At 40.1% G+C, this 17729-nt stretch overlaps 1 protein-coding gene across 5 annotated transcripts in view; it reads left to right on the top strand.

Annotated features, from left to right (window-relative positions):
• The window catches only part of rnf130 (ring finger protein 130), a 166631-nt gene that overhangs the window by 97155 nt on the left and 51747 nt on the right, over window positions 1-17729 (top strand). For all 5 annotated transcript variants that reach the window (XM_072590351.1, XM_072590354.1, XM_072590355.1 and 2 more), the window contains exon 4: window positions 9996-10078. In XM_072590351.1, the coding sequence (XP_072446452.1) occupies window positions 9996-10078 (83 nt within the window). The remainder of the gene's footprint in view (window positions 1-9995; window positions 10079-17729) is intronic.

Below are 17729 nucleotides of genomic sequence, written 5' to 3'. Positions count from 1 at the left end.
AGTCAGTGGAAAGTCAATGTCATAGATCTTCTTCTAGTGGGAATAACTACGAAAAGAAAAGGAGGAAAGGAGATGTTCCTTTTTTATGGAGTACTGGCGCTAGTTGTAAGACAGGAAGGTGGTGTACCAATGGAATTGGCATCACAAGAACTGGGATGGATCCCTCTCCTTGTGGAATGGATAAATAGTCAGGTGACAAAGGTCTTAAATTAGCATTGTGGCAGAGATCTGTAAGAATTTCCTACAGAAGCAAAATTTTATAAAGGCATCTAAGAAGGAAAACAGTAAGTGGAGTGTTTCTTCTCTAGATTGTGAGAATGGGAAGTTAATTGTAGATAGTAAAGAAATGAAGGAAGTAATGAATAGTATTTTGCTTCTGTCTTCATTATAGAGGATACCAAAAACATCCCAGTAATACCTATAAATTAGGAGGTTGAGAAGAGAGGTTCTGGATGAAATTATGTTCACTAGGTTCCAATACAAAGCAAACTGGAATGACACCTTTTTAAGTCTGTGTCCAGGTGAAGTTCAAAGCAGGAGCTAATGAGGTAGTGAATGTGTTGCTACTAATCTTGCAAAAATCATTTGATTCTAGAAAGGTTCCATTACCATAAAGTAGCAAATATGCAAGAAGGAGGGCCAATAAACCGGAAACTATATCCAAATTACCTTAACATCTGTCACGGGGAAGATATTATAATTGATCTAAAGGAATTATAACTGGCCAATCGGAAAAAACTCAAGGTATTTGTGAAGAGAGCGTGGTTTTTCTGTAAGGGAGGTAATATTTAAACAATTTATTGTAATTTGAAGAAGTAACATCCTATGGATAAAGGAAAGCTAGTTGGTATACTGCACTTAGGTTTCCAAAGGCATTTGTCAAGGTGCCACATAAAATGTTATTGTGCAAAGAAGGAGCTCATGGTGTAGGATATAGCACAGTGACATAGATAGAAGATCAGCTGCCTGGCTGACAGAATATAGTATGCACAAATGGGTCATTTTCAGATTCGTAGGATGTGACACCTGGGATTGCACATAGTCTTCAGTTTTTCTTACAATCTCTTGTGGTAATGATGTGGATGATGGCAATTGATCATCATAACTAAATTTGCAGATGATATAAAGATTAGAAGGAAAGTTATTGAGATCGTGACCTAACAAGAATGCAGACTGATAGGTCATGCAAATTAGCAAATATCTGGCAGAAATAAAATACGGTGGGAAAATATGAAATTGTTCATGATGGAAGGAAAAAAAAAATTCAGAATATTGTTTAAATTGACAACAATATCAAAATTTCAAGGTACAGAAGAAACTAGGTATTCTACATAAGTCATAAAAGCTGAGTATGCAGGTGCAATATGTAATTAAGATTTATATAATACTATCCTTTATTATGAGATAATTTGAACATAAAAGCTAGGATGTTGTGCTTTATACATACAGGGCATTGATGAGACCATATCTTGATTCAGTCTCCTTATTTAGAGAAGGGTGTACATGCATTGAAGATGGATCAGAGGAGGTTTAATGGATTGATACCTAGAATGAGCGCGACTTCTTCTGGGGATAGGTTGGACAGGCTGAGCTTGTTTCCAATGGAGTTTTAAGGACTAAGAGGTAATTTGATTGAAGTATACAAGATCCTGAATGGTCTTGACAAGGTGCATGTGGAAAGCATGTTTCCTCTTGCAGGTGAATCCAGATGAGGGTATGCTGTTAAAATTTAGGGATAAGATGAGGAGAAATGTTTTTGAGGGGTTTGTGACTTTTGAGCCCTGCTGTGGAGGCAGGGTACTTGAATATTTTTAAGGTGAAGGTAACTAGATTCTGGTTCAGTAAAGGAATCAAAGGTCATCAAGGGTAGGTGGGAATGTGGAATTTGGAACAAGCACCTTGATGAATGGCAGAGTTTGCTGGAAGGGCCAAATGGCCCACTTCTGCACCAAATTGATGTGTATAAAGTTGTGGGGAAGAGGATAACTAGACACTATTAATTTAAGGTACTCACCAAAAAATTCGATTCACAAGGAATATCTTCACCCAAAGACTATGTAGAACTCACTATCATATTTTTTAATTGCAAAAATACTTTATTCATAGAAATAAATCTTTGGTACATGTACAGTTAATGGAACCATTCAGTTCCACACACACTCTCAGAGAACAAATTGTCTTTAATGTTCACCATTCTCTATTTCCAGTCAACTTCTTGGCATTTAGCTGAGGTGTCAGCAGGGCCCAATTACTGAATTATTATTCAGTAATTGGGCCCCATTATTCTTCAGCACAAGGATCTTACACAGTAGTCTTTCCTACTGTGCCTTGGTGGCAGCTACCCCAAGCTTCAGAGCATCCATCAGCATATAGTCCTGGACCTTTAGAATGTGCGTGTCTGCAAGACTCCGTTGTGGTCAACTCCTTCAACTGGAAAAGCAGCAAGTTTTGGGTAGATCAAAGAGCGTCTTCCACACAGTTGATGATCCTCCAGACACAGTTGATGCTTGTCTTAGTGTGCATCCTGGGGAACAGACTGTAGAGCACACCATCCTGCGTCACGGAGCTACTTGGGGCGAACCTCGACGTATACCACTGCATTCCTCTTCAGATTTATTTTGCAGAGGCACATTCCAGAAGGTGTGCGACTATGTCGTCCCCTCGGGGGCAGCGTGCAGTGGCTCAGAGTGTCTGGGCATGCATAAAGGATCTCACTGGCAGAGCCCTTCTCACCACCAACCAAGCAATGTCCTGGTGCTTGTTTAAAAATTCTGGCGATTAGGCATTCTGCCAAATGACTTTGACAGTCTGCACAGGGAACCGCTCAACAGAATCTGCCCTCTCCTTTTCGCAAAGGGTCTCAAGGAAACTGTGCTGACCACTTCCTGATGGACATGTGGTCAAAGGTGTTTTCCTTCACAAATTTCTCTCTGAAGGACAGGTGATATTGAGCGGCCCAACTATTTGGAGTGTTCTGCGGCAGCAAGGCCAAGCCCATCTTTCACAACACCAGGGACAGGTAGAACCTCCGTAAACAGTGACACTTGGTGTTTGCATATCGAGGATCCATACACAGCTTGGTGCAGCCACACACAAAGGTGGCCATCAGTGTGAGGGTAGCATTGGGTGTGGTTTTTTCCCCCCTTTTGTCCAGACCTTTTGTATATGGTGTCGCTTCGGATGCAGTTCAGCTTCAATTTCCACATGAATAGGTTTGGGGAATAGGCCAGACCTGTGCCACATATGACAACACTGAAAGTACTCACATCTGATGACCAGGTTTTTCTTTCCTGCCATGGAGAGCAACTGGTGCTCCCACCTGCCCAATTTCTGCCTGATCTTAGTGACATGCTCTCCCAGGGCTTGGCACAAGCCCCAGCCCCTCCAAACCAAATACTCAGCACATTCAGATGGTCTGTCCTGACAGTGAAGGGGAGAAAAGATTGGTCACCCCAGTTTCCAAAGAGCATGGCCTCGCTATTGCCTCGATTTACCTTGGCCCCCGAGGCCCATTTAAACTGGTTGCAGATGCACAGGAGTCTGTGCACTGACAGTGGATCAGAACAGAAAATGGTTTATATGCTAGAACTCACTATCGTATAAAATGATTGAACCAAATAGTATGGATGCATTTACAGATAAGTTAAATAGCATCTCGGGTAGATGGGAAGGATTATTACACTTTTTAGATGAGGAAAGATGGGAACTTGCTCCAAGTAAGTACAAACCTGAATCTATTGGGTCAAATAGCCTCTTTTTGTCCTATTTGAAGTGAACAAACCCAGTTTTTGTATTTCATATTAAGGCAAACTAAAGAAATGATTTTGAATCATCACATTATGCGAATGAGACTCCACCTACATTTCATATGCATCATTTTGTAGCAGCATATTTAATTGATTTCAGTGTCCATCACTACTTCGTGAATAAAATGTCAGTTCATGTGCATGACAAGCAGAACAAAGCTACTTCAAGGTAGTATCCCAGATTTTCCAGTAGTCAGAAAGACATTTCTGGAGCAGGGATGGAGCTTGCATGCTGGGATCCAGATGAATACATGTTATAGACTCTGAGAGAATTGCCCAGTAAATTGAAGATCCTGTTGCACAGTTCCTCAATATCTGGAGTCCTCCAAAAGTATCCATTCAAATCTGAAAATTTTGAGAGTTTGACTGCAGTTAATAGCTTCTGCCCCAATTACATAACCTGCTGCCTAACGTACCGAGGAATTTTCCAATATTTTCTGATTTTATTGCTGATGCCCAGAAACTGCAGAACATGGAAAACCGAAGTTATGTCATTCTGTTGGCTAAGAGGAATAAAGTTCATAGCACCTATGTTTGGAAGTGAATGGTGTGAGCAGAGCCCTTGAAATGAGGACCAAGGCTTTCGCCATGTGTGCCACTCGCTGTAGCTCTCAGTAAATAGAGGTAGAATATCTTTATCATGTCTACAAACATAGCAGTAGCCAGTAGAATTGAATTACCAACTAGACTGAAAGGACTGGAGGATCAATTTGAATAGTGATGGTGAGTGTCCATCTTATAGTTGAGTTCATGTTCAGTTGTGGGAAGTTGTGAGAGCACTTTAGCTAGACCACATGTTAATTAGGCACCATCTTGCAATCAAAATGGTAGTGATGACAGAGAAATTTATGCTGGGGAATGGAGTTTGCAGCCCCTTTCTCCATCTTTTTTTCTACCATCCCAATATCTATCACCAAATTTGCTGTTCTCTTAATTTACTGACCTCCAACTTGCTCTGTTCTAGGGTCTCCATATATCAATACCTTAAACCTATGCTAATTTCTGCCCATGTTGCATTCTGTTTCAAAACTACCCATGAGTTGAGATCATCCTGGTCCAAGTTAGAATATGTGACTGTTTCTTCTTCACTCTGGCACAGTTAACAATTGTATTTTCATCCTAGGAGGTCATTCAATCCACTTTCTTTATCAGCCTAAAAAAGACTTTCCAGTCTAATCCAACTTATCCACTATTGGAATTTTTTTTTGTTTTGACACTAGCAAAGGGAAATGGCCCTTCCCACCTGCTCTAGACCTTTTTGTTACTTTACATAATTCAACTAAATGTCCTATTGCCCTCCTCTACATGAAAGAAACAGCCCAAGCTAGCTTATCGAACCTTCTGTATTCCTGACTATATTCTCAAACCTCCTTTTATACTCTGTAGTAAAATTACAGCCTTACTCTATTGTGCTAACTAGAATTATACTCTAAGTGTGGCCTAACTACTGTTTTATATGACCGCTCCATAGCGTACATTTATACAGCACTTAATTTTTGAGAACAGCACAAAATGTTTGCAGAGGCTAAATTGAACAGAATGATTTCAAGCCATGTAAGGAGCACTTTGGGAAAATCACCAAAAGCTTGCTCAAAGAGAAATTCTAAATGCTTTAGAGGAGGAGATTAAGGGTCAGAGAGGGAATTCAAATTTGGGTTTTATCGGCCTAAAAGCATAGGCACCAGTGGAGGGGCAAGTAAATTCAAGTATGCGTTAGAGGCTGGAATTAGATTAAATCTCCTGGGCTGAGGTAGCAGTGTGGTGTTGTAAAAACTGGATGAAATTACAAAGACAGGAAATGGCCAAGTTACAGAGAATACAGAGAACAACAGCTCTTGTCAAAATTCAGTCACAAGGATTAATGCAGATTACTTAAAGAATGTCATCTTCAATTTCATAAGGGAAAGTCCTGTTTACCTAAATCACTGAATTATTTTGACAGTGCTACAGGAGGGCGAATGACTACAATGCAGTAGGTAAGGTGGTCTCCAAAGGCCATTTGATATAGTGCTGTGCCACAGACCAATGAACAAAGTTATGGTTCATGAAATGTAATGGTCAGTAGCAACCTAGATTTCAACTTGATGAGAGACAGAAAGTAAAGATTAGTGTTTAATGAATAGTTTTCAAGCTAGAGGAAAGTTTGGAAAGAAGATTCCCCGGGGTCAATTGGGACCTTTGCTTTTCCTGATGTATAAATAATATAGATCTCTGTGTACAGGCCACAATTTTTAAAGTTTATGGATGAGACAAAACTTAATCTTCCTCACAGTTGACAATTCTTATGTAATGTGGAACTCAGAAGGATACAGGCAAGTTATTGGAATGGGTGGATATGTGGTAGATGAAATTTAATGTGGAGAAGCGTGAAGATTCCACCCAATATGTTAGAAATTAAAATTATATGCCTTTACATCTATCTATTTTATTTTTCTATAAGATCATCAAAGGATGTGAAATATCTCCAATGCCATCTCGAAACCCATTTAAAGTACACACCAATAATTAAGAATTTATTGCTGGTTTTATCTGCTAGTTGTATATATTTTTAATTAATCTGTTTGGAGGTATTTTAACACACCCCTAGGCATGTGGGATTCAGGTCCGGACATTGTGGCTTAGAGGTAGGGACAGTACTACTATCCACAAAAATTCTCCTTAGGAAAAGAAAACAGAAATTTGCTTTGTTATTTTTAGCCTGAGCTATAATATCCTTGTGATCTTTTCCCTCTGTACTTTTGAGAAATGAATAGAATTATGCAGTTAATCCTATGATCCTATTTATAGTGTGCATCTTAAGTAAATAGCCTTGTTCATTGGAAACATGTATGAAAGGTCATCTTTGAGTTCTGGACTGAATGAGTTATCTAATGAGTATAGATTGGACAAACTGGGTTTATTTCCACTACAATTTAGAAGAGCGAGGAGTGATTTGATTGAAGTTGATCAGATCTTGCATAATCTTGACAAGATATTTGTCAAAGGATGTTTCCTCTTATAGGTCACATCAGAACTAAGGGGCATGCTTTTAAGATTAAGGTTCATTCTTTCAGGTCAGGGATGAGAGTTATTTTCTCCAGGCAACTTCAGAATGCTTCACCTCTAAAAGCAGGTGTGGATGGGGTCATTGAATATTTTAAAGTTAGAGGTGGATAGATTTTTGTTTGGCCAGGGAATAGAGGGGCATTGAGGGTAGATGGGAATGTGGAATGGTGCAGCAGACTCGAGGGGATTAAATGTTCAACTTCTCCTGTATATTAGAATTTGCAGGAAACCTAATTTTAATTGTTATTTTTTGACTCTACTGCCGTAGTACTTTTGGTACTGTGATTGATTCTTGTTGTTGTTGACTGTGCTTGCGACACCATAGTCAGTTTATTTTGTTAAAAACACTTGACCCAAGTACTCTTGTCAGCGAGGAAGACAAAGGAACACAGAATTTAGTTTGTGGTTCAATTCAACTTTATCAGCAAAGTATTCCTTATTAAGACATGACTATTTCCCAAATTCCTACAATATTTACTCTCTCTAGCTCAGTATGTCTGAGAGATGATATTACCTGCAATGATCCATGCTGAGCCCTTCCTGTCTGATGTAAAGCTGGCTCTCTTCCATGAAGGTGAGTCTAGCAGCTCAGGGCAGATCTCCTGAGTGGTCTTGGGTTGCTGTAAAGTCTTCCACCAAAGACCACAGAGGTCATGAGCAAGATTCAAAGTACCCAGTAAAGTTGTGCCAGCACCCTTCATAGTTTCCATGCCAAGGATGTGTAAAGTGAACTTTCTGTGGCAGTATCTGAAAATCTAGATGCCAGAAAGTCTAATGCTTCTGCAACGTACAACCCTCTGGCTAGTTATGACCGGTTCCCCACCTCCCAGAAAATCATCCTGACCTCTTTTTGAGCTTGGTTTCCACTCTTCTCTGTAGCTGATGGTTGCTGTTTAATTTGGTTTATTTAATTTTCGGTCCAGCCCCATTTCTCTGGCTGTGGGTCAATTTAGAATGTCTAATTTTGGGCCAATGGTCGCTTTACCACACAGCCTCAAACAGCAAAAACCATACATGCATTCATTCAAAATGGTAATCCACCATAGCCTTTTTACTGACTCCTATATGCAGACAATGAATTGAATTGAAAAATGCTTTAGACATTGATTTTACCATTTCTTCCTTTATCTAGTCATCTTATAATTTATAAATGGCTTTTCAAATTCAAATAATGACCAATAATTTAATTGTAGCTGACATGTTAAAGGTAGTGATTGGTTGGCATCATGTTGCAAGTTTGGCTCAAACCTTGACTTATGGTACTTTTGTGAAATGTGTAATGAACACTACCTTTCTTTAAATAAAGAAAATGAATAATGCATCTGTCATATTTTAACGATTCTCAGTGGATTAATATGTACTAAAATTTGCTGCCAAACTAGTGGTGAGCTTAATGTGCATGTCCATATTAATGTGTCAATTTCCAGCAATTTGTGTAGAGAAAACATAACATGAATTTTATAGGCCATCCATAAAAAGGAAAGCAGGGGTGTGCACCTGTAAATTAGGGTGCCTTGGTGCCAGCCACTCCACCAGAGCCACCATACCCCCACTTTAATTTTATGAGCATCAAAACCCTTAAGTGGGTGATTAATGCTCTGATTTGATTGATGTGTAGGAGTTGCTGGAGCTCCATATGCAGACTGGCTGTTTTACTTTGGACTGCTAGCCAGTTAAGGGGTAAACAGTGCTTCTTGCTAACTATCCTGTGCCCTTTGAACGCCCCTCATCAAAGCTTTACCCCCTGCATGTTCACCCTCTGTACTGTTCAGTCACAAATCACCCCCTTTCAGGGATCAGAGTCAAAGTGTGGCACTGGAAAAGCACAGCAGGCCAAGCAGTATCTGTGGAACAGGAGAATCTACATTTTGGGCATAAGCCCTTCATCAGGAATGTGACTGGTGATTCCTGCTTATGACCGAAACGTTGATTCTTCTGCTGCACAGATGCTACCTGACCTGCTGTGTCTTTCCAGTGCCACACTTTTTTCGACTCTGACCTCCAGCACCTGCAGTCCTCACTTTCTCCTTTTCAGGGATGAGCCTGGCCCCAGCAAGATTTCAGATGTACATAGATGTTAAAATCGATTGCTGAAAGCAACCTCTTTGGCCTACCTCTAGCACCAACAATGGTCGCACTCCTCGAACTACTAATCTTGACTGCTGACAGCTTTGTGGCAGGACCTGCTTTTGAGATTGACCTGCTTTTGAGGTTGGTACGTGACAGGAATTCAATCTATTACAGGGCTATCACCCAAAAAAATGAAAGCAGTGAGAGCTGGCTAAGCAGAGACAATCTTACAGGGATACTGGGAGCCCACTCTGTTTATAATCCACACCATAAGTAGAGCATTTCCAATCTCAACCTTGCATTGGTTCTGCATTTTAACATTAATGGTCAGTTGAACTTGCATAAAGTTACACCTGTTACTTAACAGCCTAAGTACAATTTTGGTTAATAGAATCCTGTTATACTAAGGATATTGTGAAACTTGAAAAGGTTCAGAAAAGATTTACAAGGATGTTGCCCGTGTTGAAGGGTTTGTTATAGGAAGAGGCTGAAAAGGGTGGGGCTGTTTTCCCTGGAGCGTTGGAGGCTGAAGGGTGACCTTCTAGAGGTTCATAAAGTCATGACAGGCATGGATTGGGTGAATAGCCAAGGCCTTTTTCCCAGGGTAGGGAAATCCAAAACTACAGGGCATAGGTTTAAGGTGTGAGGGGATAGCTTTAAAAGTGACCTAAAGGGTAACTTTATCACACAGATGGGTGTATGAAATGAGTTGCCAGAGGAAGTGGTGGAGGCTGTGCTTCTGAACTGTATAGAGAACTACAAGTAAGAAAATAATGGTAACTGTTACAGTGAACAATTGCAGGTCGTGTGATCTAGGTGCATCCACAGTTGAAGGAATTGTGATCTAGCATGTTCCTTTCTCATAGGTGGTAACATAAACTGTGATTTCTATACTTGAAAGACTTTATCTTCAATATTGGAATTATTAATATACTTCATCCTTCTATACCAATGTATAATTTAAGCAGTATCTGATAAGAGCAGTTTTGATTAGAACTCCTTTTATTAAAAGAAGTGAAAACTTATTAACTGCAAGTAATTATTAACTCTGTTGTACATTTTTGTGTTTTTTAGGAAACTGACCCAGAGTTTGACCACTGTGCAGTCTGCATAGAGGGATACAAATCTAAAGATGTGGTTAGGATTCTGCCATGCAAGTAAGCTCTTCCATATGTGTGCTAACACTTGCCACTTCATGTTTGCAAGAAAGGATGATGTTGTCTTTCTGATGTAATATTATTTTAAAACAGTAATTATATGCCTCTTAAACAATGAAAATATGCCAAAGTTCTTGGCAAAAGCGATGAATACAGAAACATTAGAAGAGAAGTAAGGGAATTTGCAAGGAAAATAGTTAAAGATATGCATATTAAAGGTGATGAGTTGGAGACTTTAGAAGGATAGTTACAGAATGTTGCTGACAAGGTTGCTGACACAGCTCAAGTATAGGGAGCTGAAGTATACGCTAAATTGGAATGGAATCTTGATTAGAATACACTCAATCATTGGAGAGAATGTTGTGAAGAGTTTCAAAACAGTGCCAGAAATGTGTGTTCACATAATTGGGAGAGGATTGACTTGTTCAGCCTATTTATCTCTTGAAAAAAGAAGTCTGAGAGATGACTTGATAGAGAGATTTAAAAGACTGAACATTAGTGTGCAAAGAATATTGTGCAAGAACATTTAAAGAATCATAAGGAATGAAAGGAAATAACTCATCAACTCCAGTGGTCTGGTCTGGTGCTATCAGAATGCTCCCCTGATTTTTTTTTTTTGCCTCTGTTTTTCATATCTATGCCTGATCATCTTTGTGTGTTTCCGAAGGGGAGAGTTTAGGAGAAGCTGGATTTTAAGTTATAAACTTAAATTAACAATTCCATTGGTTAAAGATAGTTCACAATGAGCAGCCACTTTCTTGTTAAGTACAGTATTTTAAATCATGTTTGTTGGTCAGGAATATTGGGGAATTTGGTTAGATTGACTAATTTTTATTCACATTTGTGATGATGCTGGGAATAGTTGGGCTTGATTTCCTGCATGCTACCCAGTGAGTCATGATCGTTGTTAAGTGGTTGAAGAGAATTGTATGATTGTATTTGAGGAGAAGGTAAGTAAAGATATAAGGGAGAAAGGAATAGGTGGCCCCAGTGGTAAATTTAATTGAGAAAAGATAGCAAGAAAATTTGAGTAGAGCACCAACACCAGGAGAGTAAAATTAAAATCAGGTGGAGGCAGAGTGAACAAAGGGTTTTATTTCGAACTTTTTCTTTAGCATTCAGTGCAATTTCTGCTGAACTTGGATCAGTACCTTTCAGCCTTTAAAATGATCTGAGGATCAATGTAAGAACTAGCAAACAGCACAAAATTATGGTAATTTTCCTTTGGCTTTGAGTGGGGTAGTGCATTATTAGGATACTCTGGAGGTTATGAGTCTGCATTTAGCCAAACTATATTTGAATTTAGAATTTGGAATGTGACTTGAGTTCTGGAAATGGGAATCATTTGTATTTGCCTCCCCACCTTCACTAATATTAAATTCTCAAAAGCAAGTTTGACATGGAAATAGGTGACAAAATTGTAAGAAAGGAGACAAGTTCACTAGAAGGTGGTTCAGTAATATAATTAAACAAACATATCTCAGGAAGGTTGTACTGGCCCTGGAGCGCATTCAGAGGAGACTCACGAGAATGGTTCCAGGGATGAAAAGCTTCACCTATGAGGAATGTTTGAGGACCCTGGGCCTATACTTCATGGAGTTTAGAAGGATGAGAGGGGCATCTAATTGGAACTTACAGGATACTGAATGGCCTGGATAGAGTGGACATTGGGAAGATGGGCGGCATGGTGGTACAGTGGTTAGCACTGCTGCCTCACAGCGCCGGAGACCCGGGTTCAATTCCCGCCTCAGGCGACTGACTGTGTGGAGTTTGCACATTCTCCCCGTGTCTGCGTGGGTTTCCTCTGGGTGCTCCGGTTTCCTCCCACAGTCCAAAGATGTGCAGGTCAGGTGAATTGGCCATGCTAAATTGCCCGTAGTGTTAGATAAGGGGTAGATGTAGCGGTATGGGTGGGTTGCGCTTCGGCGGAGCGGTGTGGACTTGTTGGGCCGAAGGGCCTGTTTCCACACTGTAAGTAATCTAATCTAATCTACTACTATTGGTAGGAGAGATGAGGATGTGAGGGCATAGCCCTAGAGAAAAGGGATAAACTTCTTTGAGAGTAGTGAATCTATGGAATTCACTGCCACAGATTGCTCTGGAGACCGGATCATTGAGTATATTTAAGATAGATTCTTGATTGTCAAGGGGATCGAGGATTACGGATAGCGGGAGAACGGGGTTAAGAAACTAAACAGCCATGATTTAATGGCGGAGCAGGCTGAATAGCCTAATTTCTGCTCCTATGTCTTATGATCTTAAAAGTAACCAAAGCAAGGAGGAACGACCTTTTCTTCAGGATTTAATTCTCGTGGTATTGAAATATCACCCTTTAGTTCTGGGTTTATAGTTCAGAAGTGAGGAACTGATGGTTTAATCAGATGTAGCCTTGCCTAGGATGCTGAATTTAATTTTGGGTATTCTATAATGCGATGGTTGCATTCTTATGCAATCCCGAATTATAGAAGAATCGTGCTTTAGAAACAGCACTTAAAGTGTTGACAATGTAATCGCGTTAGAGCCAATACACATTTTAAAAGCGTGCGCCTTAGAACCACTGTCCCCAATTTGTCGATCATATTACAGCAAATTCACATTAAAGAAAATGCATTATACCAGAATGACCTTTGTTGACATTTGCAGGGGTGCAGTGCAAAATCATACCAGAATGTATAAGCACAGGTTGATTTGTATTTCCTTGAATTTGGAAAGTCGAAGGATGGTCTCATTGGAATGTGTATAATGATTAAAGAACTTTGTAAAATAGATAGAAACAATTTCCTCTGGTAAGGAACTAGAGTCCAGAACAATGAGGACACAATCATCAAATTAGAGTGAGACTACTTAACCGAAGTCAGGAAGCAACACTTACAAAGGGTCATGGAAATCTGAAACGCCTCCCCTTGTAAGACTCTGGATTTTTGGGGCCAATTGTATTTTTTTTTCAGAATCGAGCTTGCTATGATTTTTACAAATGTTATTGAGAGATTCAGAGCAAAGACATGTTCATGAAGTTGAGGTACATATCTGCAATGATTGAATTGTGGAACAGGCATAAGAGTCTAAATAGCCTTTTCCTGTTTTCTTTAAATAAAGCAATGACATTTCAGCTGAATTGTGATTTGATTTTTGGGTATAGTTCCTTCACTTCGGAGCCTAAATAAAAGTGTTGAGCATATTTGCAGAGTATGCTCTTATTTTGAGATTAAGATTGTGCAGCTATGCCCTGATTCTAGCTGTTCAAGGTCTGCCAAGATAATGATTGTAAACTTAAACCGGAAAACAACAGAACCAGAGGAGGGCATTTTTCAGCTTTAAGTCATTCTATACTTGTTAAAATGCTACTATCGCTAAATCTACAGTGCAGTATGTCTTATTGTTGCCAATGTTTTACATAAGTCTGCTTAAAAAGAAATAAATTCAAGAAATCCAATTTAAAAAATAATCAATATTGAAGTTGTTATTTTTTCCCTTCTGGGAATGAACATGTTTAAGTGTACTCCTCCTGTGTTTTAGTAATTCGACCAGAATAATGACCGTTTTATCAAAGCCTTATTGCATTTGAATCATCCAGATGCAACATTTTATTGATGGGAGTTGACCTCACACAGAACACATCTCTCCCCAGTATCGTAGTACAGAAATTAGCTTCCATTTGGAAAATTTGCTCTCAATTTCAATGGGTTGAAACTGACAATAAGAACAAAAAATACTATAACCTTTATTCCACATCCTTATCAAGGATCTACCTAATCAAAAGTTGAATGATCACCTGCAAGTGTCAAATGTTGCATGTGGTATTAATTATATTACCAGAAAATGTTGTTGTAAATTGTATTTTACCATAACTTTGCTCTTCCATGTTATCCATCTTAGTATTAAACAAAACATAATCATCCAAAAGACAAAATATGGAAAGTAACAGGAAAAGTACATCTGATCTATCAAGTCTGACTTTCAGATGCAGCGTACATGCATAAACAGCACTCATTGCCGCTTTGCTCACCCATTTGCAATCCTAATGGACAATAGCTTTGTAGTTAAGCTCTTGATACTGAGGCCTTGTAAAAATCCATCCAGATCACTAATTTATTTTTATTGAAGAAAATCAATAAAGAAAATCAAACCTGATCACCCTTTCAGTTCCATAGCAATGTGATTAGGTCTTTAATGTCTTCTGAAATAATCTAAGGAGCCTCTTACTCATTATCAATCTGTAAAGCCACCTGCTTTGATCTCAGTACTGAAAGCTACGATGGCTTCTACAGTGGTGTTAAGGAAGTACTAGGTTTTTGACCTTGCATTGATGGACAAACAGCAATATAGTTCCAAGTTCAGAATCATGTATTGCTTGAAGGGGAGTTAGCAAGTGGTGGTGATCCAAGCACATGCTGTCCTTGTCCTTTTTAGGTGGTGGAGGTCACTGGTCTGAAAGGAAATATCGAATCTTGAGTTCCTGCATTCAGCTTATAGATGGTACTACTGCCACAGTGGGCTACTGATGGAAGGAATGAATGTTTACTGTGTTAAATGAGCACCAATCAAATGTGTTGTTTTGTCTCACACGAGTTGAAGCTGCAATAATTGAGACAAGTGAGAGTATTTTATCACACTCCTGACTTGTGCCTTGTAGCTGGTTAACAGACTTTGGGGAGTGATCTTGAGATTCCTTAACATGGACTTCTGACTCTGAAGTTTGATGGCATTAGGCCATTACCACCCACTGCCCTTGCTTGTTTGATAAATCATTAATCCCTCTTTAACACCATCTGGAAGAAATGCTGATGATAACCAAGTATACCATGATAACTCCATTGCTGACTGGACTAGCTGAACCCTGAAGAATAGAGTTACCAGTCTGGGCTTGCAGCAGATAGTGAGTAAAGAGTACAAGGTAAAACCTATTGAACTGAACTGTGAAAATTAGCGTAGTGCTGGAAAAGCACAGCAGGACAGGTAGCATCTGAGGAGTAGGAAAATTGATATTTAAGGCTGTATTTACTGTATCCGTTGCTCCTGATGCAGTCCCCTCTACACTGGGGAGACTGGATGCCTACTCGCAGAGTGCTTCAGAGAACATCTCCGGGACACCCACACCAACCAACCCCACTGCCATGTGGCTGAACACTTCAACTCCCCCTCCCACTCTACCGAAGACATGCAGGCCCTGGTCCTTCTCCATCACCACTCTCTTACCAGCTAACACCTGGAGGAAGAATGCCTCATCTTCCGCCTCAGAACCCTTCAATCACAGGGCATCAATGTGGACTTCACCAGTTTCCTCATTTCCCCTCCCCCCACCTTACCGTAGTTCCAACCTTCCAGCTCAGCACCATCCTCATGACCTGTCCCAATGTCCATCTTCCTTCCCACCTATCAGTTCCACCCTCTTCTCCAACCTCTCACCTTTACCCCCGCCTCCTCCTATTGCACTCTGAGTTATTTTCTCCCCAACCCCACCCATTTCCCATTTATCTCTCCACCTCCCCCCCCCCCCCCCCCCCCCCCGAGGCTCCCAGCTTCATTCCTGATGAAGGACTTTTGCCCGAAACGTTGATTTTCCTGCTCTTCAGATGCTGCCTGATCTTCTGTGCTTTTCCAGCACGACTGTAATCTTGACTGTAATCTCCAGCATCTGCAGTACCCACTTTAGCCTTATTCCTGTCAAATCTAACTTTCGCAAATCCATGTAACATGACGGTCAGTGATCTAAATATTTATATTCCACCTCTCAAAAGGCCAACAATGACAAGGAGATTGAGCGACAGGTCAGCTGCGCCACAACAATCTTCAATGGACTACAGTACTGAGTGTTAAACAACAAAGACCTCTGCAAGTCAACAAAATTGCCAGCATGCAGATCATACTATATTGCAGTGAGATCTGGACTGTGTCAGCAACACAGGAGTGCTCGAGATAATACCTCTGGCACATCTTCCAATTTCAGTAAGGGAACAAAGGCTAGTATCTTTTTGAAGCCAGTTCTGCAAGTTTTTATTTTATTTGATTTATTATTGTCATGTGTACTTCTAGGTACTGTGAAAAGTTTTTTGTTTTGTGTACAGTATTGACAGATCATACCATATAAAAATCATAGGGTGAGAGAACAGAGCGAGGAATACCAAGTTATGGCTGCAAAGAAGGTGCACAAAAAGCAACATTGGATCTCTCAAATTTCAAATCTATTCAGAAGTCTAATAATAGCAGGGAAGAAACTGTTCTTGCACCTGTTGGTACATGTGTTTAAGCTTTTCTATCTTCTGCCTGACAGAAGACATTACAACCATAGTGGGGAGAGGTCTTTGATCGCTGTCTTTCCGCGACAGTGAGAAGTAAAGATAAAGTAAATGGAAGGAAGGTTGCCTTGCAGGATGGATTGAGCTGTGTTCACAATCCTCTCTAGTTTTTTATGGTCTTGGGAAGAGCAGTTACTGTCCCAAACCATGGTGCATCCAGATTGAATGTCAGATCGTTGGTGATCGTCATTCCTAGGAACTTGATGATCTTGACCATCTCCTCCACAGTTCTGTTGATATAGATAGGGGCGTGCCTTCCTCCTTGCTTCCTCCAGTCGATGCTCAGCTCTTCAGTTTTGCTGACATTGAGATGGGGATTGTAATTGTTACAACATGCCACCAAGCGCATTATCTCATCATTGTTTGATATCTGGCCTACAATGGTAGTGTTGTCAGTGAACTTGTAGATGGAATTTGGACAAAATTTGGCCACACAGGCAAAGTCTTCATGGTTTCTGGATTGGAGGAACCATATTCACTGCAAGGTCTTGACTTTTCAATTCTTTATAGCCAGTATTCCAGGAGAGAATAAATTAAATGTTTCAAGGACACTTTGAAGCTTTTCTAGAAGTGCAGCAGCATGACACAAACGCCTAGGAGGATTTTGCTAAGAGCCAATCAAAATGGCAACAACCTTTCCAACATGCTTTGAATCCAAACAGCATAACGCCGAGGTAGAAAGGTGGCTGAGAAGGAAAGAAAAAGAAGCAAATCCTGACCTTGTGTCTCATCGAACATTCTGTCCCGTGTGTTCTGGATCTGTGGGTTGAGAATCTGGCTGCTTAGTCACATGAAGATCTATAGCAGAAATTCTAAGTAGGCATCATCTGCAAATCTAGGAACAACCAACAACGATAATGACATTAAAAGTTCAATCTTTATGGAGATTGAGGCCTGATGGCAAACTGAAAATGCTTCCCTCTGCAAACCTTCTCTCAACCAGATCTACCCACAAAAAAAGCCACCAACTTTATCTTGTGTGACACTACAACTTTGTGAAATGGCATAGATTCAGAACAGACCTAACCACTCAAAACAAAACATCACTTATGAACTGTGGGCCATCAGAAGCAACAAAATTGTATTCCATCATGATTTGTAACCTTGTGGTCCTTATTTCCCTCACTTTGAACCCAGATGATACTCTGCCTTCTTGGTAAACCATGAGAAGTGTAGATAGGTATAACAGGAACAGCCGAAAAGGCATCATTAAAACGAAATGCCAGTTTGGTGAAGTTATAACGTCAGGTTATATGTATGCTAAACTTTGAAAATGGGTGCTATAGTCTGAGCCAAGAGATTCCCCCATATCCTATGGATCAGATCAAAGCTTTGCAACTCCCACGCATCCATTT

This window comes from Chiloscyllium punctatum, chromosome 20, assembly GCF_047496795.1.
Source record: "Chiloscyllium punctatum isolate Juve2018m chromosome 20, sChiPun1.3, whole genome shotgun sequence".
Classification (NCBI taxonomy): Eukaryota; Metazoa; Chordata; class Chondrichthyes; order Orectolobiformes; family Hemiscylliidae; genus Chiloscyllium; species Chiloscyllium punctatum.
This window is presented reverse-complemented; position numbering and strand designations above follow the sequence as displayed.